This window comes from Pongo pygmaeus, chromosome 3 (assembly GCF_028885625.2).
Source record: "Pongo pygmaeus isolate AG05252 chromosome 3, NHGRI_mPonPyg2-v2.0_pri, whole genome shotgun sequence".
Lineage (NCBI taxonomy): Eukaryota > Metazoa > Chordata > Mammalia > Primates > Hominidae > Pongo > Pongo pygmaeus.
In genome coordinates, this window is record NC_072376.2 from 122,518,683 (window position 1) to 122,535,432 (window position 16,750).

General features: G+C 40.1%; 1 protein-coding gene across 2 annotated transcripts in view; it reads right to left on the reverse strand.

Moving 5' to 3' along the window:
- Positions 1–1,253: 1,253 nt before the first annotated feature.
- Positions 1,254–16,750, reverse strand: part of CFI (complement factor I) — a 62,510-nt gene continuing 47,013 nt past the window's right edge. For both annotated transcript variants that reach the window (XM_054486532.2, XM_054486533.2), the window contains 6 exons: positions 13,007–13,042; positions 10,038–10,141; positions 9,760–9,863; positions 6,767–7,047; positions 3,053–3,157; positions 1,254–1,672 (listed from right to left, as the gene is read on the reverse strand). In XM_054486532.2, coding sequence (XP_054342507.1) covers positions 1,455–1,672; positions 3,053–3,157; positions 6,767–7,047; positions 9,760–9,863; positions 10,038–10,141; positions 13,007–13,042 — 848 coding nt within the window. In that variant the 3' untranslated portion in view covers positions 1,254–1,454. The remainder of the gene's footprint in view (positions 1,673–3,052; positions 3,158–6,766; positions 7,048–9,759; positions 9,864–10,037; positions 10,142–13,006; positions 13,043–16,750) is intronic.

Consider the following 16,750-nt stretch of genomic DNA (forward strand, 5'->3'; position numbering starts at 1 on the left):
CTGAGATTAAAGTAGGTGGTGTGACAGAGGGAGACTGGGCACCTACAATAGCCTTGGGGTGGGGTGGGGGTGCTATTTTCTGTAGGTTAAGAAGGAGCAACTGTTGAGTTTGCAAACTTTTCTTTTGAAATGTTACTAGATATTCACATGGCAATGGTATATACTAGTGTTCAGTGGCATATACTAATCTGAGGTTCTAGGAAAGGTCAGAGCTGAAGATCCAGATTTATGAGTCACCGGACTGTAGGCAGGATTTAAAACGTAGTCTAGATGAGATTACCAGGGAAAGGCAAAGTGAGAGAAGCAACCAGAAGGAAGAGGCTGAGAACAGCAGTGAGGGAGGAGTGTGATGCCCTGAGGGGCTAATGCTGCTGGGATGAGAACAGAAGTGACTGTGAGGTCTGACACCATGGAGGTAGGTGGTTGTATTGAATTATCTGTGGATAGGTTTAGAGAGAGGGTCAAGGAATGCTTATGAAATGGGGGAGCAAAGGCTAATTTTTCAAGAAATTTTAATACTTGAAGAAGCAGGGGCCTGGTGTGGTGGCTCACGCATGTTATCCCAGCACTTTGGGAGGCCAAGGTGGGAGGATCCCTTGAGCCTAGGAGTTCAAGACCAGTCTGGGCAACAAAGCAAGATGCCTCTCTACAAAAATTTAAAATTAGCTAGGCATGGTAGTGTGCACCTGTAATCCCAGCTACTCGGGAGACTGGGGTAGGATGATTGCTTGAGCCCAGGAGTTCAAGGATGCAGTGAGCTATGATGGCACTTCTGCAGTCCAGCCAGGGCAGCAGAGGGAGACTTTGCCTCAAAAAAAGAAAGAGAGAAAGAGAGAAAGAGAAGAAAGACAAGAGAAAAAGAAAGAAAGAGAGAGAGAGAAAGAGAGAGAAAGGAAAGAAAAAGAAAGAGAAAGAAAGAAAGAAAGAGAAAGAAAGAAAGGAAGAAAGAAAGGAAGGAAGGAAGCAGGGAAATGGGACAAGAGCTGTCAAGTCAGTTATTACCCTGTGACAGGTACTATGCCAAACATTTATATAAGTATGTAGTTTCATTTTCACAGAATTCCAGTTTCCATTTTATAGGTGGAAAAGGAGACACAAAGAAGACAATAAATTGTCCAGGGCATAGTAGGTGATAGAGCTGGGATTTGAACCCAACCTTATGTGAGTCCAACATTATTCAATTAGTTGTAACTTCAGTCAATAAATCACTCCTGCACTGAGATAATTTAATCAAATTTTCTAATAAATAAAACTTGTATGCTTGACCAAAATATTTATTTGAGAATTATACAACAAAATTCCAATATGGCATAAACTTTGTGGAGAACTTTAAAAATATCCAATGAGATTTGCTTCATTTTTCCCCCCTAGAGAATTATTAATTACACAGTTTTATTTCCATTAAATGGAACTCTTGAGAGAAAAAGAATAGAAAGAAGAGGGAGATCACAATTTTATACATTGTACTGAGAAATAAAAGGCCTTCCCACATGGTAGCTAATCCAGTCAAAATAATTGGCCACTTTGGTGTAAACACCTGGGAACTCTGGTTTTCCACAGTTTTCCCCCCAACTCACAACACCCCAGACATAAGTCACATTGTTGGCATCCATACAGACTAAGGGGCCTCCAGAGTCCCCTTTACAGGCATCGATGGAACCATCATATGTACCTAAGAAAGAAATGTGAAAGAGAAAATCACACATTTCCTTCCATTTTTCAAGGCTACCATGCCTCCTCCATGGCGTTTAATGACTTTGGCTTTTTTACAGTTTCCTGACAGCAATAGCATGGGCTCTCCTTAGAGTCCCTGGCTGGGCTTGCAGAGTTGCAGAGATGCAGCTTGGAAAATTCTTTACGAGTCTTTTGTTCATTCCCCCAATTCAGCATGTTCTTCCTGTGTTCTCTATTTTATGCGACTGAGTACTGAGATGAGATTGCAACCTGAAAGTTGCATCAAATGCTGAGTGGGAAAATGATAGGACTACCTAGTGCTTACTGAGTGCTAAATATTTATTAGTCATTCATTGTTTTCATTCTCACCACAACCCTGTGAGGCAAATATCATTATTGCCCCTACTTTATACATGAGACAACTATGACACAGAGTTTAACTTGTCTAAGGTCACACAGCTAACAAACGACAGGGCCTGGACTTGAACCCAGGCAACCACACCTCAGAGCTTGTCCTCTTGACCATGATACTCCCTTTTGGGAGATTTTGTGCTATTCACCTCTTTTGTCCACTGTAATCCTGAACTCCATTTCAAGATGGGAGAACACTTTCTTCTTACTCATGATTTTCTGAGATTTTTAAATCACTGTATCCAGTAAGTTATAGGATGTCAATAACTGCCTTTTCAGTAATACACCATTTAGAAATGGTTTCAATAAAGCACGTAAATGCACTACACTGGCTGGTACTTTGCCTGCCTTTGTATCACCTCCAAAAGTAGGAGCTGCTATTGTTGTATTGGGCAGGAGAATTAGCTTAACTATGTTATCAAAGGAGTCCGTGGCGTAAGAAATGCACGGTGATTTCCATGGAGGGAAAAATTTACTTCCAAATGGAAGTAAATCTCATCTCATTTGAGATGAGATAACTTGAATTTGTATTTAAAAGTAATTTAGTTTTGATCCTGGGTATACCACCTCTTGTCCGTAAGACTTTGGACAAATTACGTAACTGCTCTGCATCTCAGATGCCTTATCTATGATCCTCAATTTTACAAATGAAGAAACCTGCTCAAGGTCACATGACTAGCAATTAGTAAAAGCTGGGATATAAATCTAGGTGTGGTTCCAGAGCCCGTGCTCTTAGTCACCTTGCTGTGCTGCTATAGAATCGCTTAAGTAGGATTTTTCCTCATAGTATTAAAGGAAGAAACCTGAGCTACAGGGAAGGGACTGAAAGAGTTTGAGAGTGCTACAGCCAGAAGGCCAAATGGAGGGAATTAGGGCCCAAAGCATGGGGGCTGATGTGGTGGGAGGAGATGTTTGATAGGGGAAATACATACATCTTGACATCTTGGATAAACTACTTGGCACTTACCTGCGCATTCCATTTCTTTTTCGTAGAAGCGATTTCCGTAAAACTTAGAGCAGTTGCTTATTAGTTTAACTTCACCCCACTGAAGTGAAAAGACTTTTTCGTTATCTAAACAAAGTGAGAAAGCAAACATTTAGAAGTCACAAATGAGAAATCTAAATACACACTCTTATAACTTAAACCATTAGGATTATGAAAGGGTGTATAGTTTTCAATATATATAAACTTTTGAGAACTCTTCCTTAGTGTGTTTAATCATATCATATCTCTATTTCTAAAACTGGATGGATAGTCAAGGGGGACTATTGAACATATGGTCTGAAGTCACACTCATTTAATAAAGAGCTGGTACCCTAATTTGAATGAGATAAATCTTTCCCTTTTGGTTGCAGAACTCAGTCAGGCAATTGGATAGGAATCAGTGATAAGGTCTTTTCACATAAATACCTCCTATCTTCTTACAGTCCCTTATTTCCTTGAGAATGTTTGTTAAAGCGAAAACAATGTTTTAATATAAGAACTTCAAATAAAGGAAATACATATGAAGTTATCAATGTTTGTGTGTTTTTGTGTGTCTGAGAAGAAAAACCCATCTCCTAAGTGATTTGAAGTTATTTAAAAGGGGATTTAGGATTTTCTTCCTCAAGTGATCTGCCCCCCTTAGCCTCCCAAAGTGCTGGGATTACAGGCATGAGCCATCGTGCCCAGCCAGGAAGTAGTTTATTTCTTTTTCCTTTAAGCTCTACTTCAAGTTAGTCTCAAGATACCTGCCTTCCTTAGAACAAGAGCTTTTTTAAAAATAGTAATTTCTTATTTCCCCTAATTTGGGAAAAGCCTTTAAAACTGTGAGCAATTCTTAATGGCCCAGGAGATAGTTTGTGCCTTGGCACTCTTGTAAGCTTCTTGAGGCAGCTCTCTGACAGTAGCTGAGGCAGCGAAAGAGCAGAATTTTAACTACTAGACTTTAAGGTGGTCAGTAAACACCTTGAGAGCTGGACTTCATCTTTCAGCCATGGAACTTATTCATCCCCTTGTTTGTTGACTGGGTCCATATTTTCCATCAGTGAAATCCTAGCACTTTAGCATTGCTATCTTGCAGACATAGTAAATCCTCAATAAATGTGTTAAACCATTATTAATAAATGTGTTAAACCTTTGATCATTGATTAAGGACATATCTAACTATCAGTTTACATGAAGTACATGGAATAAGGGAACATGTTAAATGCTAGATCAGGCTGGGCACAGTGGCTCATCCCAGGACTTTGGGAGGCCAGGGTGGGAGGATCACTTGAGCTCAGGAGTTTGAGACCATCCTGGGCAACATGGCAAAATCCCATCTCTACAAAAAAATACAAAAATTAGCCAGGCATGGTGGTCCCAGCTGCTTTGGTGGCTGAGGTGGGAGGATCGCTTGAGCCCCAGAGCTCAAGGCTGCAGTGAGCTAGGTTTGTGCCACTGCACTTTAGCCTGGACAACAGAACAAGACCCTGTCTCAAAAAAAAATCCAGATAAAGAATGTGATTAGCCAAATTCAAGGTATGGGAATTCTAAAATAAGAATTACCCATTCTCTTTAATGATTAAATTTTAAATAAAAGGAAGGGGTAACTATTCTAGATTAAAAGAGATTTAAGAAAAATAGCCACCAAATGCAATGTGTGGACTTTGGATCTTGATTCAAATAACCTGATTATAAAAATATTTTTAAAAATAAATGAGGAATATTAAACATGGGCTTTATTTTATTGGGTATGAAAATGGTGTTGTGTCCTTATCTGGTGATGATATATACTGGAGTATTCATGGGTGAAATTATATGACATCTGGGATATGGTTTAATATACTCCAGGAAAAATATGTGGGGGAATATGTTGAATAGCTCCTGAATGTGCCTCAGACCATTCTCCACCCTTCAATGCCCTGCATCCTGTCCTAAGAGCCTGACCTGGTTCCCAGCTGGTTTTAGACAAAGAGGACCCTAGCAAGAGGGAGGGAAGGAAAGAGGTAGGCTAGTGAGATTGGGACTGGCTATACCCTTCAGCTCAAGATCCTTGCTTCTCTCAAGGCAGCCTGCTCTACCTGAGACTTTTTCTCCATCTAGTAACTTCTCCTACTCTTCTGCCTTCAGATCCAGGAATTAAGACAGCTCTGGTACCTCTAGTCCTAGGTACCTGCGTAGCCTCTGTGATTCCCCAACCCCCTACCTATATCTTTGTAATGAACCCTGTTATAAAAAATATTCCTAATTGCTCCATTGAGACCCCAATTAATACGGGGAGATACAACAAGAATGACAGAATGCTGATAACTGTGAAAATTGGATGATGGATAAGTAAGGGTTTATTATACTTTAATCTCTATTTTTGTGTATACTTGTAAATGCACATAATAAAAGACTTAAAAAAACAGAACAAATATAAGGACACAATACTCTCTTGATAAATTAATTCCTAATACAATTTGGTATTTTAGAAGTTTTAGGTATTCAGACATACCACAAATCCAGATTAATTTCTACATATATTTTACACCTTCCAATGTGGCAATTATAATGAATGTGTTGGAATATGAGTCTAAACGACCAATGCAATGAAGATACTTAGAGTTTCTGCTAACAAAGAGAGTTTAAGATGTTGAAAGGAAGCTAAATTTTAAGGTTAAATCTTCTCTTTTTTCTGTTATGCTTGTGGTTGTTTTGAGACAGAGTCTCGCTCTGTCACTCAGGCTAGACTGCAGTAGCACAATCATGGCTCACTGCAACCTCAACCTCCTGGGCTCAAGTGATCCTCCCACTTCAGCCCCCCTCAACCTCCAGGAGCTGGGATTACAGGTACATACCATCACATCCAGCTAATTTCTAAATTTTTTGTAGAGACAGTGTCTCAAACTCCTGGGCTCAAGTGATCACCTGCCTTGGCCTCCCAAAGTGCTAGGATTAGAGACATGAGCTACTATGCCCAGACCAAGGTTAAATCTTCAAGATGAAGGGAAAGGTGTTGGCTAGTTTAATTCTAATCTAATCTCTAATTCAGCAGATCTTTCTAATAATTTGTCTCTGAGTGTCCACATCTTTTATTCGTATGAAGTGTTCACCTCAAGTCTTCTTAGAAGTTCAAAAAATGAATTCCTTATGTTCTTTTTTTCTTTGTAGAGAGGGTAGGGCCTGGGTAATAGGGAAAGAGGAAGGAGGGGAGTGAGGAGGGTTGTGGGCATCGGTGATTCAACATATACCAAGGCTATCCCTTTGTAAACCTTTTTATCTTTTACCCACATCTCCCCAACAAATCCAAACAGTCCATGCTGTATGTCTCCCTGTCTCTATATTTTTTTCTTGGTGAATGGCTACCATTCAAAGTTTGCCTCAGGATCATAGAGAGAATATATATGACCTTTGAAAGCCTAGATAAGCACTGGTTCCATAATTTGCAGAGTCCAGTGAAAAATGGAAATGTGGAATGGGGCCATTTCAAAAATTATGAAGAATTTCATGATGGTGACAGCACAGCAATAAATCAAGCCTTGGGGCCTTCTGAGCATGGGGTGCTGGGCAGCTGCACAGGCTGCAAACCCATGAAGCCAGCCATGGCTGGATGTTTACTTTTCTGGATATGTTGTTATGCTTCTCTCTGAGTGCTACGAAATTAGCTCCCATACATTTCTATTCTCTTTGATTTCCAACTCCTGGCTTCTGATTAACAAACTGTAAAACATATACCTTTTTCTCGTCCCCAGCCAGAAACGATGCATGTATCATTAGGTTGGAATAGATAAGGAGACCAGGGGACACAGGCAGGGATGGAACGAGGCAGCTCACAATCTTTTTTGTTTCCGTCTTTTTTCATTTCCATCAAAGCGATGTCATTTTGGTAAGTGCCTGCATTGTAGTTTTCATGGAAAATAATTCTATCCACGTATTCAATTACTATACGTTTACGGTCGGGGTGTATCCAGTCTACTACTGTTGTCCATATTTGGTAATGATGAGTTTTACTGGCTCTATAACAGAAAAAGAAAAAGGAAATAAAATATATTGAGAAAATATATAAATAGGAATTCTGACACTTCACTTTTATATTTTTCCCTTTTAAAAACCTTTTTCATTTCCCCAGAATTTTGTAAATCCTTGCTGTCATGAAGCAATGAGATTAAATTTACTTAGTGCAGAATTAGGTCAATGGTAAATGATAAGGCTAGGAATAATCCATGTAATTGCTCAATATGAGGAACATAAAGAACACACTAACAACTAGAGATGCCCAGAAGTGGAATGAGTTTGCTGCCTCTGGAGTGAGTACGCCGTCACTGCAGGTATTTAAGCAGAGACCAGACAGCATCTTGCCATAAATGTAGTTAAGGAACTAGGGAGTTGGACCACACACACTCATTACTCTGCCAACCCTAGAGGTTCTCAGGGCAAAGGCCACAGCAGTCATTATCCTGACCCTTAAGACTAACTTTATCCTAACATTGCATTGTATTTATTTGTTCACATGCCTTTCCTCACACTAGACTGTGCTGCTTGAAGCCAGAGATGGGGTCTGATTCATCTATGCAGCCCTGGTGCCTACTATTATATCTGGATCATAGTAGCTGTTTTAAAATCCTGTTGAAATGGTGAATGAGCTAAATATTGCCTATTCTTATGCTTCACTACATTTTCGTATCAAATTTCTTTCTTCCTTTCTTTCTTTTTAAAACAGAGACAGGGTCTCACTCTTTTGCCTAAGCTGGAGTACAGTGGTGTGACCATAGCTCACTGCAGCCTTGACTCCTGAGCTCAGGAGACACTCCCACCTCAGCCTCCCTAGTAACTAGAACTACAGGCATGTGCCACCACATTAATTAAAAAAAATTTTTTTTGTAGAGATGGGGTCTTGCTATGTTCCCCAGGCTGGTCTCAAACCTACCAAAGTGCTGGGATTATAGGCGTGAGCCACTGCACCTGGCCTCATATCAATTTTCAACTCATAGTTTCAAGCAAATCAGGCATCTACCATCATCTTCTCATGGAACAGTATAGAGTCACTTCGGCAAAGTATTATAGCTTAGTTTTTTTGGTTTGATTAGAAGTAGGGTGCTAAATTATGACCTCATAGTCTAACATTTCCAAACAATAAATTATTTTACAGAATGGATTTTTCTTAAGCAATACAACTTATTTTTAAACAATTTAATGGAAATCTTTTCAAAAATGTATTATTTATATCAGTGTTCCTCAACCTTTTTGGCACCAGGGACAGGTTTTGTGGAAGACAATTTTTCCATGGAGCTGTGGAAAACTCGGGGGAGGAGGGGATGATTTCCGGATGAAACGGTTTCACTTCAGATCACCAGGCATTAGATTCTCATAAGGAGTGCACAGCCTAGATCCTTCACATGTGCAATTCACAATAGGGTTTGCACTCCTATGAGAATCTAATGCTGCTGCTGATCTGACAGGAGATGGAGCTCAGGCGGTAATGCTCGCCCACCACTCGCCTCAGTTCCTAACAGGCCACAGATCAGTACTTGTCTGCAGCTCAGGGGTTGAGTATCCCTGATCTATATAACTTCTGCTTTCTCAAACAGCATTAACTGAACAGAATTTATCTTTACATAAGGGTGATTCAGGTAATCACCTTAAAAGGTGGTGTCCTAGGAAATAATGAGATGTTCAGGAAGCTTTTGTTTACAGTGTTCCAAGAATACTGTCCTTCAAATTAATTTTGGTTGTTTTTCAGGATCACAGGTTGTAAATATTATTTATTTAGACAATTTATTCAACAAATACTTAGTGTGAACCTGTATGTACCAGGCACTGTGTTAGGCACTGAGATGCAGAAATGAGCAAAATCAGAAACAGTTCCTGCTTTCATGGAGTTCAGGGTCTAGGGAAAGATGCAGCAGTAAATGGATCATCACACTGATGAAGATAATACGTTCTACCATGAAAAGTGAGAGGAATGAACAGTATGTGGGCTTTTAAGAACTTATCAAGAGGGCTTTGACTTAAGGGAGTCAGGGAAGGTTCCCTAAGGAAGTGAAGATCGAGCTGAGATCTGAACAAAGGGTACTACTAAGTAGGGAAAAGGGTAAGGAAGATCATTTCTGGCAGGGGAAACAATATATGAAGTTCCCTTTGCAGGAGGAGGCAAATGCACTTGAGTAGCAGAAAGCAATCCAGAGTAGAGGCGGTGGAACAGGGAGCAGGAAGTGGCTCTGTGGGGCAAGATGAGATTGGCAAAGGTTAGCAGAGGTCAGATTACATGGGGCCTCATGGGCCATGTTAAAATTTTTGTTTCAATTTTTATCCTAAGAGGAATGCAAAGTCATTGCATTTTAGGTGACAGGTAATCGAAACTAGGTATGGCAACATGACTCTTGAGCCACACAGTAAGGAAAATATAGGTAGGCCACAGTGGAGAACAAAATGTAAGTGGTACCTACCCACTCTCCCACCTTGCAAATAAGCCAGGTGAAGTAATTTGGCAGCTATGGGTTTGATCTGCCTTTGCCAGTGAGATCAGCAATTTTGGTCTGTGGAGGACACAGTAGATTCTATGGGATTAGCCTCTGGAATTCCAGTCGTGAATACCAGAGGATACTTTGCAATTAATATAGTGGAGTTTGTCAATACCTTTGTCAGATCTGCTTTATCATCTGCCACAATCTCTATTACTCACTTTCATTGTTTCGGGAAATCTAAAATTTACTGAAGACATCTTTTACCTGAGACAATGTGCAGCCGTCAGAATCCAACAGCCACCAATATAAATTCCTCCACAGGTGATTCCACTGGCATCCTTAATTCCCACCTGCCATGGGAGGTCTCCCTGTAAAAGACATTTGTGTGGTCACTGCCATTCTAACAGCGATACAAACAGCCCTAAGATATTTCCATGGCAAGACTCCCAGGCTCTTATAATTACATCATCCTCCTGCCCCTTTCCCCCCCAAATTTAGGCTGTTTCTGGGCAGTTGCATTGTGACTTTTCATGCGAGTTTACCAGTTGTGCTCGCTTTCCTCCCACAATTCGTTTCCTTCGAATATGCCTTCTGTTTTTAACTCCACAAGATAGTTTAGGTAATAATGATTTTATCCGTCTTCTTTCTTCAAGAAAGGAAGAGATTACATCATTATCATCTTGAACCCATTAGCCTTTTTAACACACTTCTTGATTATCTATGCCACAAAAACAGGAGAGTCACAGCCAGTAAAAGACAGGCTGGAATCATTAGTAAATTATTTTGAATGCTAAACCATATTATTTATCTTATTTAAAAATTCTGGCTTGATATTAAAATTGGCTTGATTCTCTGAAGTTCTGCCTAAAGATAGACTAGTGGCAGAAAAGGGCTGGCCAAGGGGTTAAACATTTACCAGCCTCTAGCTGATAAAGGATGCCACATGTCCAGGCACTGTGACAGTGGCAGCTCAGAAGGCAATCACATTCTGAAATCATCAGGGCAAACTAACAACATGGCAAACTGTGTCTTTTCTTTTCTTTCTTTCTTTTTTTTTTTTTTTTGAGATGGAGTCTCAGTCTTGTGCCGAGGCTGGAGTGCAATGGCACGATCTCAGCTCACTGCAACCTCCGCCTCCCAGGTTCAAGGGATTCTCCTGCCTCAGCCTCCCAAGTAGCTGGGATTACAGGCACCCACCACCACGCCCAGCTAATTTTTGTTTTTTTAGTAGAGATGGGGTTTCACCATGTTGGCCAGGCTGGTCTCGAACTCCTGACCTAATGTGATCTGCCCGCCTCGGCCTCCCAAAGTGCTGAGATTACAGGCGTGAGCCACCACGCCCAGCCATAGTTTTTATTTTCTAGAGGCTGTTTATATGGAACTCTTTTATTAATATCAATGTTAACACAGTGATACTCATATTAAGTACTTTCTATATGTCAGGCCCCATACTGAGTCTTTGTATGTAGTTTATCTCATTTAATCATCCTATTAACCCTGAGAGGTGATGTGCCAGTGACCCCGGGACAAGTGGGTTAGCGGGCTGGGGAGTGTTTTTTAGCCATTTGACATGTGACAATGTTTCCTTCCTCTGTCTGTGAGCATGCAGACGTCTGGCACATTTGTCATGAGAAAATACGGTAGAGCAAAGTTTATGACATGAATTTTCCAAAGAATTTATGATGACTGAAGAAAGTAAAATATATCCCTTTATTTCTTCTCTATATTTTAACATGTCATGAAAATTTTTGTAAACTTGCTTCTTAGCCCCAGATGAGAAAGGAAAATGAATATTGCTGTTAATAATTTTGGGCATACCAAAAGGAGTTAGGCCCCCAAGAAAGAGCGGTTGTTGTATGGAGGCTAAAGCAACTTCATCTTGGATACTAACCTGCCATGTTAGCTTCTGATTAACCCCAATTCTGGGAAGGCCTCTGAGATTTCCAGTTTATCTATTATTCCTTGTATAAGAGCATGTACTTACTGTAAATCCTGGCCTTATGGCAAATTCCTACCCATTAGCTCTGAAGCATGTGTCCCCTCCCCTACAGTATATAATCTCTGGGTCGGGAGAGAACTAGCACAAGGATCCACCATCTTGTCTCACTGTTGTCCAGGACACAGACCTGGCTTCCATTAGTAAGTCCCTATTAAATGTTTCTTTCTAAGGAACTGGATATGTCAGCCTCTTTGTTTGGCCTCTCAGCTTCCTTAGACTTAGGGGGCCGATTTGTGTGAACCTGCCCACTGTGAAACACATGGATAGAAGATGGCTTTTTTTGGTCTCACCCATCCTAAGAACTGGGGTGGGGGAAGAGTGTGATGGTAAGTTTTTGCTTAGACTTTTGAAGGAAGAGGGATCTCATGCTCTGAGGACTGTGAAACCAGCTTAGGTAGTACCTGAAAATGAATGTTATCCTGAGTAAAAATAAAGGGCCATTGTTGAAAATGCCTTTTGACTAACATCTACAGCTTTAAGAGTTAAATCTTTTTTTTTTTTTTGAGATGGAGTCTCACTCTGTTGCCCAGGCTGGAGTGCAGTGGCACAATCTTGGCTCACTGCAACCTCCACCTCCTGGGTTCAAGTGATTCTCCTGCCTCAGCCTCCTGAGCACCTGGGATTACAGGCACCTGCTACCATGCCTGGCTAATTTTTATATTTTTGTAGAGATGGGGTTTCACCATGTTGGCCAGGCTGGTCTCGAAATCCTGACCTCAAGTAATCCACCTGCTTTGGCCTCCAAAAGTGCTGGGATTACAGGCTGAGCCACTGTGCCCGGCCTTAAATCTTTTACTCATTGCCTGATTTTTAAAGATTGTTACTTAATTTTGGTTACTGACAATTAGAAAGAAGTCTACATGAACTTCATTTAAAAATCCCACTGAAACAGGAAGCTATTTTATTCCCAATTTGTATTTGAGGTTAAGTTACTCTCTTAAGTTTTTATAGCTAATAAATAACTGAGTCAGAATTTAACGTTAAGTCTGTCTGACTAGAAATCTCTAATCAATTGCTATCTTCCCAGGAACTTAATACTTTAATTTAATTTGGCTTTTAGCACACAACTGGCAAAGGTACAGTTCTTCAAAGGTCTCCTATTACCATGATTTAAAACATTGTGAAAGAATGGTTAATTCAATTAACATCTATTATTTTTTCTATTTCAAAAAATTATGTCATGAGTCATGCTTGAGAGCTGCTTGTTTTTTCACAAAACTGACCTGACAAAGTTTGTTTCAAATAGAAAAAGCTTATGTAGGATTGGAGTATTGTTTTCATTTCAAAATTAGCCATATGAATTAATCCAGTTTTAAAAGCAATTCTCAAGAATCATTTAAGCTTACTTTTCTTAAAAGTGACAGAGAAAGGAGAATAATAATGTTATATTTTTAATTTAAATTGATACCAAAATTAATTGTTGCTTGAATCAATTATATATACATGCAAATGACACTGAAATTACAGCCTACACCAGTGAGCCACCAATAAAAAAGTATAATGTTAGCTTACCTGCATCCATGTCAGCAGTCAAAATTTCTGTTTCTTCTATGATAAAACAAAAGATTCCAATGTTTAAAGTTGTTAATTATAGTCAAAATTAAATCATTAAAATCATTTAAACATTGATTATAATTTTCTGCCTTAAAACTTATCCTCCCTTTTATAAAGGACTGTACAAAATCCTCAAGGCATGTCATCTTATTTCCTTTCTATAATTAGGTAATTGTAAAGGCTCAAGATGCACTGTATAGAAATTCTTGCTGGCACAAACTAGAGATATCTGTTGGTACTAGTGAATGTTGAGACTCATGGTGTCACAGTTTCCAGTAGTTAGAGCAGGCAAAACGCACAGCCCAGAAGAGGAAGGCTTCTCTTTCGACTCTTTGCATCCCCAGGGTGTTTTTTATATATATAATATATATTTATTATATAAATAAATATTTATAATATATTATATAAATATAAAATATCTATATTTTATTTATATTATATAATATGTAATTTTATATTATATATTATATATTTGATATTTATATCAAATATACATTAAAATATATATATATATATTTTGAGACAGAGTCTCACTCTGTTGCCCAGACTGGAGTGCGGTGGCACGATCTCGGCTCACTGCAACCTCCGCCTCCTGGGTTCAAGCGATTCTCCGGCCTCAGCCTCCCGAGTAGCTGGGATTACAGGTGTGTGTCACCATGCCCGGCTAATTTTTGTATTTTTAGTAGAAACGGGGTTTTACCATATTGGTCAGGCTGGTCTTGAACTCCTAACCTCGTGATCCACCTGCCTTGGCCTCCCAAAGTGCTGGGATTACAGGTGTGAGCTACTGTGCCCGGCCTCCCAAGGTGTTTACATAAGGTAAGGAGCAGTCATCAGCACTAGCCAAGGGAGTCCTGAGCTGACATGAAAAAGGCTCATCTCAGTTTGTACAGGTATGGGTTAGCATTAGGTACCTGGGATGCAGAAGTTAAAAAAAAAAAAAAAAAAGAATCTTTTTTTTTTTTAGATTTTTTTCTTGAAGTTATACCGGATGTTTTCATCTTTGCTCTGCCATCCTAGAACATTTCTGTGGACAGAATCATGATTTCCTTGACCTGGGGATCTGAAGGTGAATTCCCACCAACATGTTGCTCTGTCATGGATGAGGATATGGCTGGGGATCACATAGCTCAGAATGGCAGTGTCACTTTGCTTCAATCCTGTGTCTTGTCACTGAATTTGCCAGGTTCTCTTTGGGACAGGCATATGAGTGTTTGTTATGCCACACACCTAAGTTGTTTTCTGGGGCAGAGAGAGGCTCTGCTCAGATGCATTCACAAAAGCACCCTTGTGAATCAGAGAAGACTCAAATATTTACATTCAATGCCCAACAAAGGAAGATGAGAAAGTCCAGTGTAGCTGAGGTGTACTAGGTATTAGAACAGCACTAACTTGATTTAATATAATCAAAGCTGAGGTGTACTAGGTATTAGAAGAACAGCTAGTACACCTTTGATTATATAAAAATTAAGGATTTCTATTCAACAAATCTCACATGGATAGAGTTAACAGATGAGAGACAGCATGGAAGAAGGTATCTGTAATGTTTAAAACTGACAATGGATTAATTTCTAGACTGTAAAAGGAACCCTTGCAAATCAGTAAGAAAGATTACAATGAAAGAAATATAAAATTAAGCAAAGGATGTGAACCAGTGAAAGAGCAGAGAAAAGGAAGATGAAACTAAAAAGCTAGTATGCACATGAAGAGAAACTCAGAATCATTGGTTAATATAAAAATTGAAGTTAATAAACAATGTCATCACTTGACAGCTGGAGAAACACGCTTGATGTTGGTGGGGTTGAAGAGAACCCTCAAGCATTATTGGTGGAAGTAAGGACTGGTATATAACAGCACTGCCAAAGAACATACAGGCACTAGTAGTAAAATTAAGGATATGCATACTCCAAGATTCAACTTGCTACTATGGTTTGAGTGTGTCCCCCAAAGTTCATGTGTTGGAAACTTAATCCCCAACACAACAGTGTTGGGAAGTGGGGCCTAATAAGAAGGGATTAGGTCATGAGGGCTCTTCCCTCATTAATAGATTAATGTTGTTATCTCTGGAGCGGGTTAGCTGTAGTGAGAGTGGGCTTGTTATATACAAAAGTGAGTTCGGAGTCCTCTTGTTCCCTTGCTCTCTTGCCTTTCCACCTCCTGCCATGGGTGATGGAGCAAGAAAGCCCTTGACAGATGTGGGCCCTGCGACCTTGGACCTCACAACCTCCAAAACTGTAAGAAATAAATGTATTTTCTTCATAAATTACCCAGTCTGTGGTATTCTGTTATAGCAACACAGAAGAAGACACTTGCCCAGCTAGATGCCTCAAAGAAATCCTCCCACACATACTTAAGGAGAGGATATTCATCACAGTATGATTGTGGGCTGAAAATCCGTTACTGAGAAAGTGGAGAGTAAATTGTGCAAGATAAACACAGTGGAGTATTTTATACAGCAGTTAGAAGCAACAAATTAGATGAACACATAGTAACATGGACAGGTCTTTAAAATGTAATGAGTTGTGAAAAGAAAAAAAAAGGAAATAGAGATCTACAACACAATACTATGTGAATAAAAAATGTATGCTTGCAAAATAACAATACACATTGGATAAGAATGCATGCAAACCAAAAACATACATATTAAACCTCTTAAAAATGGTTGCCTATTGGGGAAGAGGAATGGGAGTAAGGTATAGTGATAAAGAGGGATAAATGAGTCAAACAAGACAGGGGCCTTGCTTGACCCTGATGATCATGTATAAGGAGCTGAGGCGTGTATAAGGAGCTAAGGAGTGATCATTAACTCATCACTTTGCCCCTGAGATCTGAAACTAGGGAGGGAGGAGGAAGGAAAGGAAGGAGGGAAGGAGGGAAAAAAGGAATAGAGAAGAAGGAGGAGGAGGAGGAGGACGAGGGAAGAGAAGGAAGAAGAAGGAGAAAAGAAGAAGAAGAAGAAGAGGAAGAAGGAGGAGGAGGAGGAGGAAGAGGAGGAGGAACAGCAGCTTCAGAGGGCAAAATGACAAGTGAGAGAGAATACAATGAAATAATAGGTATTTAGAGCAAAGGGTGGTCTTGAGCTAGCCAGTCCCTCAGGAATCCTAAGAAATCCTGAGGAGGTGGCTCACGCCTGTAATCCCAGCACTTTGGGAGGCCGAGGCAGGTGGATCACGAGGGCAGCAGTTCAAGACCAGCCTGGCCAAGATGGTGAAACCCCATCTCTACTAAAAATACAAAAATTAGCCAGGTGTGGTGGCACATGCCTGTAATCTCAGCTACTCGGGAGGTTGAGGCAGAGAATTGCTTAAACCCGGGAGGTGGAGGTTGCAGTGAGCCGAGATCAGGCCACTGCACTCCAGCCTGGGCTACAAGACCGAATACAAGACCAAGACTCCATCTCAGAAAAAAAAAAAAGAAAGAAATCCTGAGGAGGATCATGAACTTTGACATTATATGAACTGGGGATATGAGTCATTTTACATGACTTATTTACATTTACATGACTCCAGCTCTGTCGCCCAGGCTGGAGTGCAGTGGCGCGGTCTCGGCTCACTGCAAGCTCCGCCTCCTGGGTTCACGCCATTCTCCTGCCTCAGCCTCCCAAGTAGCTGGGACTATAGGCTCCTGCCACCACGCCCGGCTAATTTTTTTTTTTTTTTTTTTTGTATTTTTAGTAGAGACGGGGTTTCACCGTGTTAGCCA